The 9540-nt window shown below is 56.5% G+C and overlaps 1 protein-coding gene across 1 annotated transcript in view; it reads left to right on the top strand.

The window, feature by feature from the left end:
- KREMEN2 (kringle containing transmembrane protein 2) overlaps positions 1–2809 on the top strand; it is a 75261-nt gene extending 72452 nt beyond the window's left edge. The window contains 1 exon segment of the mRNA XM_075582894.1: positions 2769–2809. Within this exon segment, the coding sequence (XP_075439009.1) occupies positions 2769–2809 (41 nt within the window).
- Positions 2810–9540: the final 6731 nt, after the last annotated feature.

The raw sequence follows: 9540 nt of genomic DNA, 5'->3' as shown, positions 1-9540 counted from the left end.
TCCCGTATCCTCCGCTCGCCCCCCCCCTTATCCCTCCGCTCGCCCCCCCCCCTTATCCCTCCGCTCGCCCCCCCCGTATCCCTCCGCTCGCCCCCCCCGTATCCCTCCGCTCGCCCCCCCCGTATCCCTCCGCTCGCCCCCCCCCGTATCCCTCCGCTCGCCCCCCCCGTATCCCTCCGCTCGCCCCCCCCGTATCCCTCCGCTCGCCCCCCCCGTATCCCTCCGCTCGCCCCCCCCGTATCCCTCCGCTCGCACCCCCCGTATCCCTCCGCTCGCCCCCCCCGTATCCCTCCGCTCGCCCCCCCCCCCCGTATCCCTCCGCTCGCCCCCCCCGTATCCCTCCGCTCGCCCCCCCCCCGTATCCCTCCGCTCGCCCCCCCCGTATCCCTCCGCTCGCCCCCCCCGTATCCCTCCGCTCGCCCCCCCCGTATCCCTCCGCTCGCCCCCCCCGTATCCCTCCGCTCGCACCCCCCGTATCCCTCCGCTCGCACCCCCCGTATCCCTCCGCTCGCCCCCCCCGTATCCCTCCGCTCGCCCCCCCCGTATCCCTCCGCTCGCCCCCCCGTATCCCTCCGCTCGCCCCCCCCGTATCCCTCCTCTCGCCCCCCCCGTATCCCTCCTCTCGCCCCTCCCGTATCCCTCCGCCCCCCCCCCCCGTATCCCTCCGCTCGCCCCCCCGTATCCCTCCGCTCGCCCCCCCCCCGTATCCCTCCGCTCGCCCCCCCCCCGTATCCCTCCTCCGCTCGCCCCCCCCCCCGTATCCCTCCTCCGCTCGCCCCCCCCCCCGTATCCCTCCTCCGCTCGCCCCCCCCCGTATCCCTCCTCCCGCCCCCCCCCGTATCCCTCCGCTCGCCCCCCCCCCGTATCCCTCCGCTCGCCCCCCCCGTATCCCTCCGCTCGCCCCCCCCGTATCCCTCCGCTCGCCCCCCCCGTATCCCTCCGCTCGCCCCCCCCGTATCCCTCCGCTCGCCCCCCCCGTATCCCTCCGCTCGCCCCCCCCCGTATCCCTCCGCTCGCCCCCCCCGTATCCCTCCGCTCGCCCCCCCCCGTATCCCTCCGCTCGCCCCCCCCGTATCCCTCCGCTCGCCCCCCCCGTATCCCTCCGCTCGCCCCCCCCGTATCCCTCCGCTCGCCCCCCCCGTATCCCTCCGCTCGCCCCCCCCGTATCCCTCCGCTCGCCCCCCCCGTATCCCTCCGCTCGCCCCCCCCCGTATCCCTCCGCTCGCCCCCCCCCGTATCCCTCCGCTCGCCCCCCCCGTATCCCTCCGCTCGCCCCCCCCGTATCCCTCCGCTCGCCCCCCCGTATCCCTCCGCTCGCCCCCCCCCGTATCCCTCCGCTCGCCCCCCCGTATCCCTCCGCTCGCCCCCCCCCGTATCCCTCCGCTCGCCCCCCCCCGTATCCCTCCGCTCGCCCCCCCCCGTATCCCTCCGCTCGCCCCCCCGTATCCCTCCGCTCGCCCCCCCGTATCCCTCCGCTCGCCCCCCCGTATCCCTCCGCTCGCCCCCCCCCCGTATCCCTCCGCTCGCCCCCCCCCCGTATCCCTCCGCTCGCCCCTCCCGTATCCCTCCGCTCGCCCCCCCCCTTATCCCTCCGCTCGCCCCCCCCTTATCCCTCCGCTCGCCCCCCCCCTTATCCCTCCGCTCGCCCCCCCCGTATCCCTCCGCTCGCCCCCCCCCGTATCCCTCCGCTCGCCCCCCCCGTATCCCTCCGCTCGCCCCCCCCGTATCCCTCCGCTCGCCCCCCCCGTATCCCTCCGCTCGCCCCCCCCGTATCCCTCCGCTCGCACCCCCCGTATCCCTCCGCTCGCCCCCCCCGTATCCCTCCGCTCGCCCCCCCCGTATCCCTCCGCTCGCCCCCCCCGTATCCCTCCGCTCGCCCCCCCCCCCCGTATCCCTCCGCTCGCCCCCCCCGTATCCCTCCGCTCGCCCCCCCCGTATCCCTCCGCTCGCCCCCCCCGTATCCCTCCGCTCGCCCCCCCCGTATCCCTCCGCTCGCCCCCCCGTATCCCTCCGCTCGCCCCCCCGTATCCCTCCGCTCGCCCCCCCGTATCCCTCCGCTCGCCCCCCCCCCCCCCGTATCCCTCCGCTCGCCCCCCCCCCCGTATCCCTCCGCTCGCCCCCCCCCCCCGTATCCCTCCGCTCGCCCCCCCCCGTATCCCTCCGCTCGCCCCCCCCCCGTATCCCTCCGCTCGCCCACCCCCCCGTATCCCTCCGCTCGCCCCCCCCGTATCCCTCCGCTCGCCCCCCCCGTATCCCTCCGCTCGCCCCCCCCGTATCCCTCCGCTCGCCCCCCCCGTATCCCTCCGCTCGCCCCCCCCGTATCCCTCCGCTCGCCCCCCCCGTATCCCTCCGCTCGCCCCCCCCCGTATCCCTCCGCTCGCCCCCCCCGTATCCCTCCGCTCGCCCCCCCGTATCCCTCCGCTCGCCCCCCCGTATCACTCCGCTCGCCCCCCCGTATCCCTCCGCTCGCCCCCCCGTATCCCTCCGCTCGCCCCCCCGTATCCCTCCGCTCGCCCCCCCCGTATCCCTCCGCTCGCCCCCCCCCGTATCCCTCCGCTCGCCCCCCCCGTATCCCTCCGCTCGCCCCCCCCCGTATCCCTCCGCTCGCCCCCCCCGTATCCCTCCGCTCGCCCCCCCCGTATCCCTCTGCTCGCCCCCCCCTTATCCCTCTGCTCGCCCCCCCCCGTATCCCTCTGCTCGCCCCCCCCGTATCCCTCTGCTCGCCCCCCCGTATCCCTCTGCTCACCCCTATATCTCTCCACTCACAGTTTGGCTTCTCCTGGGGCCGCATATTCTCTTGTTATGGTGAACAGTCACCGGATACATCTACGGAGGTGAGAGCGCCGCTCCCCTGCATGCTACGGAGGTGAGAGCGCCGCTCTGCAGGGGAGGGGAGAGTGCCGCAGGGGAGGGGGAGCGCCGCTCTGCAGGGGAGGGAGCCAATGCTCTGCGGTTACAAGATACTCTGCAGACCCCTAACACTCTCTCCCCCCTCAGGTACCTGCCCTGGGGTCGGGGAGCAGATGGTGTTGGGGTGCAGCCCCCCTCATGCTCCATGCTGTACAGACATACGCGGGGGGCCCTGTGGCCCGGCCGGGGGGGGGACCTCACCTCTGTCAACCAGTCCTCCATGAAATCTCTGCTCTGAGGTCTGGGGACAAACAAGACTGACCAGGAGCGACGCTCTGCGGGGCTCCAACAGAAGGGAGCGACGCTCTGCGGGGCTCCAACAGAAGGGAGTGACGTTCTGCGGGGCTCCAACAGACGGGAGTGACGTTCTGCGGGGCTCCAACAGACGGGAGCGATGATCTGCGGGGCTCCAACAGAAGGGAGCGATGTTCTGCGGGGCTCCAACAGAGGGGGAGCGACGCACTCCGGGACTCCAGATGAAAAGGCGCAACGCTCTGTAGAGCTCCAACAGAGGGAGAGATGCTCTGTGGGGCTCCGACACGAGGGAGCGATGCTCTACGGTGCTCCAACAGAACAGAGCAATGCTCTGCAACTCAAAGACATAGAAGCTAATAAAGTGATGCTCTGTAGATCTCACATATGGAAGTGAACTGTAACTGTGGCAGGGCGAGGGGATAAGGGCGCAATGCTCTGGGAAGTGGGGGTAAAGGCACGGGGCTCTAGGGGTTATGGATGCAATGCACTGCGGGACTCTGGGTGGGGTACGGGTGCGATGCTCTTAGTGGCGGTATAGGCGCAATGCTCTGCGGGGCTCTTGTTGGTGTACCGATGGAGGTATCTTCCGGTGCCGATGTCCACGTGGAGGACGTCGACAAAGATCCCACCTCTACACAACGACTGGATGTCGAAGCCCTTCCGGTGAAGGATCTGGACAAGCAGCAGGATCCTCTGTCCTGTGACGGAGAGGATATCCTGCAAATAGCAACCGCTGGGGTGGATGAGAAGCCCTCGATCCCCACTCCGGTGAGTACTGCTGTTACCTCTTCTGTTACCCCACTAGCGTTCATTCGCTCGATCAGTGAACACAGGGCTACCCTGAAAGTGCACGAAAGGATGATTCACCTCCGGTGTGTCCAGATGTGCCTACCCCTGCGTTTTTGACTCAGTACCGGGACTATTTGTCCACACCCAAGCCAAAACCCATTGCTGCTCAGTCGATACTGAGTATTACTTTAGTGTTGGGTCCTAGGGATGTAATTGTTCAGGACTTGGGCACTTTCAAAGGCCCTTTGCCCTCGACCAGTACGGCTGTTCTTCGAGACTCTTGCCGCTCTGCTGACCTGGGAACCCCTGCTACCCGATTGTCTCTCAGGGTGGGTTACCGCCTGGTGAATCTGATAGAGCCGCGAGAGAACATTACCCCAAAAAGAGGAGCCTGCGGGCCTCTAAGACTCATGTTCCCTCTGCAGACTGGAAGGACTGGTCTTACGGGAACAAGATGCTGACGGATGACAATGTTACTGCGGAGGATGTAGATATCTGCCGTGTAAATAGCGGGTTCAGTCATTACGCAATGTCTTGTGTCCGATATTTCCACATCCACTGACACTACCTTACATACAGGGTTGGCTGTAACAAAGTCCGCTAGTCCATATCCATGGTGGCAGTTTGGGTTTCAGGGATATGTACCCTTTATGGACCGCACAAGCTTCTTACTCGAAACCGAGGATATAGTGCACGATTGTTGGGCGGTAGCAGTGTTTAGTCCTGACGCAGCCGCACAAGAAATGAGAAGAGTAGAAGCAGACATTCTAGCGGCTCTTATAAAGTCTGCAGGTAATGTTGTTGCTGCCACGTATGTACCTGTGTGACGGTGAAAGGGTACCCAGGCCACCAAATAAAGGTATTTGGCCCAACTGGGTGTCTCTGAACAAGATTGTGAATTGTAGTGTCAGTGCTGCAACCCAACCAGGGTAATAATACTGCAAATGTATTCAAAATGCCTGTGTCTCTCCCCCCAGGGATAAGGGGGCGAGATTAATACCATGTATCAACTGTATACGCCATGTAACAAGGTCCCCTGAGTCATAGTGGGTAAATATAGAGTGTCAGCTCTGCAGTCCACTAAGCGCTGTAGTCCTGTAAAATGTGTCAGAATTGTCTGTGTGCCTCCCACAAGGGATAAAGTGGCGAGGAGCATATCATGTTTTATATGTATGGGTTATTGTAACAATGTTTTTCTGAATAAGAGGAAAAGAAAATGGTTTTTAACAATCCCCAGGGGTTATATTTGTATTACAGTAGGGAAGTCATTTAGTATGGATAAAAATCCATTTGCATAGGAAGCTATTCCGCCTCTCAGCTTCAAAGGCCAGGAGATGTAGGTTTTAGCCATTGGGTAGCAGGGAGGAGGTGAAGGAAGAGAATCTCAGTAAGCATCCTGGCAAATGGCAGACTTTCAGGCGCTGAGCCGGCAGGGGGGCTAGCATGACAAATGGGGAAAGGTGGCATTTATCACACATGCTCAGTTACTATACTGAAGCTCTCTGACAGGTTCTGTAGAGACTGCCAGAACTCTGCTATAGGTGGGATGATTGGTTCCCACGCAAAAGATTGGCTGCTCATGATACAGATAGGCTTTGGGTGTTTTTAAAAAGTCCGGTGCAGCCAGTCAGGAGTCCGTTCCATCATGTAACAAGATTCATCTGAGCTATTGCGTGCGGTGCAAAGGTCATAACATCGTAACCAAGGATTGCACCAAGCTTCAAAAGTTCGTTAGAACTAAGGATTGGAGTACCTCAGGGATCAGTACTGGGACCCCTGCTTTTTAACTTGTTTATTAATGACCTTGAGGTTGGGATCGAGAGCAAAGTCTCCATCTTTGCTGATGATACTAAATTGTGTAAGGTAGTATAATCAGCAGGATGTAATTTCTCTTCAGAAGGACTTGGAGAGACTGGAAACGTGGGCAGGTAAATGGCAAATGAGGTTTAATACAGATAAATGTAAGGTTATGCATTTGGGATACAAGAATGAAAAGGCGACTTGCAAATTAAATGGAGATATATTGGGGGAATCCTTGATGGAGAAGGATTTAGGAGTGCTTGTAGACAGTAGGCTTAGCAAGTGCCCAATGTCATGCAGTAGCTGCAAAGGCAAACAAGATCTTATCTTGCATTAAACGGGCAATGGATGGAAGGGAAGTAAACATAATGATGCCCCTTTACAAAGCATTAGTAAGACCACACCTTGAATATGGAGTACAATTTTGGGCACCAATCCTAAGAAAAGACATCATGGAACTAGAGAGAGTGCAGAGAAAAGCCACCAAATTAATAAAGGGGATGGACAACCTAACATGAAGAGAGGCTAACTAAATTAGATTTATTTACATTAGAAAAGAGGCGTCTAAGAGGGGATTATACAGTAAGGGCAGTTAAAACGTGGAATTCATTACCCATGGAGACTGTGATGGCAGATACAATAGATTTGTTCAAAAAAAGGTTTGACATCTTTTTAGATGGGAAAGGTATACAGGGTGTGACAAACGACTTACTCCGGGGCTCCGCCGTCTGTCCGGGACTGTTAGAACACGGTCTTTTAGGGTAGGTTAAATGATGAGACGTCACGTACTGTTCCTTTAAACAGGCTATGCCTGGTTTATTTAGTCCCAGGCACTGAGACTGCCACAGTGAAAACAGAAAACAAAGCCAAACAAAAAGCTGCTCATCTGAGCGATAACTTAAACTTAGATTTCCCTGACTCAGGGTTGGAAGTGGCTTTTCCACTTCCAACAACAAAACAAGGTCCTTTTGCAGTCTTACACAAATGAACACAATGATTGAACCTGTTTGGGGAAGAGGCTTCTCCCCTCTGTAGTTCAGCAGCCTTCCAGCCTCCAGGCTCCTGGAGAGAGGGAAGAGCAAACAGGAAATCAGTCTTACATACCTGATTTCTAATTAGCATGACAGGTGACAGAAATCAGGCAGCAGACAAACTCTGGTCTGGATCTCTCATCCCTCAGTTCCAGCGCTTGCCAAACTGTGGGATGGAGTGTATGTATTATAAGGCTGCACTCCCAGGCCAAACAGGATAGAAACTGTCTAGTATCCTGGGAGCCCTATATACGGAATTTATTACCATCCCCTGGTTTCTGTCACATATCCTCCCCCCCAGCTCAGACCTCGAGGGATGAGCGACCATGGATATTAGGGAGTGCATCCTTGACAACCCGTCAGCATTGCCATGTTTGTGCCCTGACCTGTGTTCCACAGAAAATTTAAAGGGTTGTAGGCTTAGGAACCACCTGGTCACTCTAGCATTCTTTTCCCTGTTTTGACACATCCAGGTGAGGGGTGCATGATCTGTGACCAACCGGAATTTTCTCCCCAACAGATAGTATTTGAGCGTCTCTACAGCCCACTTTATTGCGAGACACTCTTTCTCTACTATGGAGTAATTTTTCTCCTGGGGATTTAGTTTCCTACTTAAATAAAGGATGGGGTGCTCCTCACCTTGAGACTCCTGGGAGAGTACCGCCCCCAGCCCTACCTCAGATGCGTCGGTTTGGACTACGAACTCTTTGGAGAAGTCAGGTGTGACCAACACTGGTTGGGCACAGAGAGCTTCTTTCAGGCTTCTAAAGGCCTGTTCGGTTTCGGGGGACCACTTTACCATTAGCGGTCCTCTTGCTTTTGTGAGGTCAGTGGGGTTGCCTTAGTTGCAAATTGGGAATAAACCTTCTATAGTACCCAATTAACCCCAAAAAGGTCCTTACTTGTTTTTTTGTAACTGGCCTTGGCCAATTTTGTATCGCCTCCACTTTGAGTGTTTGGGGTTTGAGTAAACCTCTGCCAATAGAATACCCCAGATACTTGGCCTCTTCCAGACCAATAGTGCATTTAGCGGGGTTAGCAGTTAGTCCAGCACACCGAACTGCGTCGAGCACAGCTTGGACATTTGGAAGGTGGGATTGCCAATCTTCACTATGGATTACCACATCATCCAGGTAGGCGGCAGCATACCGAACATGTGGTTTTAAAATTTTATCCATCATTCTTTGGAATGTGGCGGGAGCTCCATGTAAGCCAAAAGGCAGCACCTTATACTGAAAGAGGCCGTCTGGGGTTGAGAAGGCTGTCTTTTCTTTTGCCCTTTCTGTGAGGGGAACCTGCCAGTACCCTTTTAATAGTTCTAGGGTTGTGAGATATCGGGCTTTGCCCAGTCTCTCTACAAGTTCATCCACCCTGGGCATAGGATAAGTATCAAATTTTGACACCGCGTTTAGTTTCCGGTAGTCATTACAAAACCTTGTTGTACCATCTGGCTTTGGGACTAAGACTATAGGGCTGTTCCACCCACTTTGGGATTCCTCAATTACGCCTAGTTTTAGCATTTTTTTAACCTCTAAACTTATAGCCTCTCTTTTGGCCTCTGGGATTCGGTACGGTTTAAGGTTCACTCGGACCCCCGGTTCAGAGACTAGGTCATGTTCAATTACGCTAGTTCTACCTGGCTGTGTAGAGAAGATTTCTTTGTTTCTTCTCACTAAATTCTGAACCTCTCGTTTCTGATGAACGGGCAGGGTTTCAGCTATGCAAACCTCTGGGTCAGTTTCTTGATTCTCTGACGGACCTGGGGGTACTAGGGTTAACAAGACTTCTCTATCTTTCCAGGGCTTGAGTAGGTTTGTATGGTAAATTTGCTCAGGTTTCCTCCTACCTGGCTGTCTTACCTTATAATTTACTTCTCCCACTCTTTCCATGACCTCATATGGCCCATGCCATTTAGCAAGGAATTTACTCTCCACGGTGGGAACCAGAACTAGTACCCTATCACCTGGAAAAAACATCTGACCCTAGCACCCTTATTATACGTATTCCTCTGTGCTTCTTGAGCTTTCTCCATGTGTTCCCTCACTATGGGTAGGACTGCAGCAATGCGGTCCTGCATCTGGGCAACATGCTCTATTACACTTCTGTAAGGGGTAACCTCGTGTTCCCAAGTCTCTTTGGCTATATCCAGTAAGCCCCTTGGGTGTCGGCCATACAATAGTTCAAACGGGGAGAAACCTGTGGATGATTGGGGAACTTCCCTAATGGCAAATAACAGGTATGGTAACAAACAATCCCAGTTTTTCCCATCTTTATCGACCGCCCGCCGTAACATGCTCTTTAAGGTTTTATTGAACCTTTCCACTAAACCATCTGTTTGTGGATGATAGACTGAGGTTCTGAGATGCTTGATTTTTAGGAGTTTACATAGCTCTTTTGTTACTTGGGACATAAATGGTGTTCCCTGGTCAGATAGAATCTCTTTAGGAATCCCGACCCGGGAAAACAGAACTACTAACTCTTTTGCTATGTTTTTAGCAGAGGTGCTACGTAGGGGTATGAAGAAATGTCCGGGAAGCGCAATATGTGAAAAGAAATACAATTCGTGATAGTGCAATATTGTTAAAATTAAAATCTGGATTTAATATCTTGGCTCAATAGTTAATACTCACAAACGTGAGAGGGTATAGGGCACATAAAGGTATCTTTTTATATGCTGCTCACTCGGTGGACAGGAGATGCAGAACTCAATGTTCCCCCAGATATGTGGACTCCCAAGCACCTTAATAGAAGATAA

The sequence above is a fragment of the Ascaphus truei genome, unplaced genomic scaffold (assembly GCF_040206685.1).
Source record: "Ascaphus truei isolate aAscTru1 unplaced genomic scaffold, aAscTru1.hap1 HAP1_SCAFFOLD_271, whole genome shotgun sequence".
NCBI classification, from domain to species: Eukaryota; Metazoa; Chordata; class Amphibia; order Anura; family Ascaphidae; genus Ascaphus; species Ascaphus truei.
This window is presented reverse-complemented; position numbering and strand designations above follow the sequence as displayed.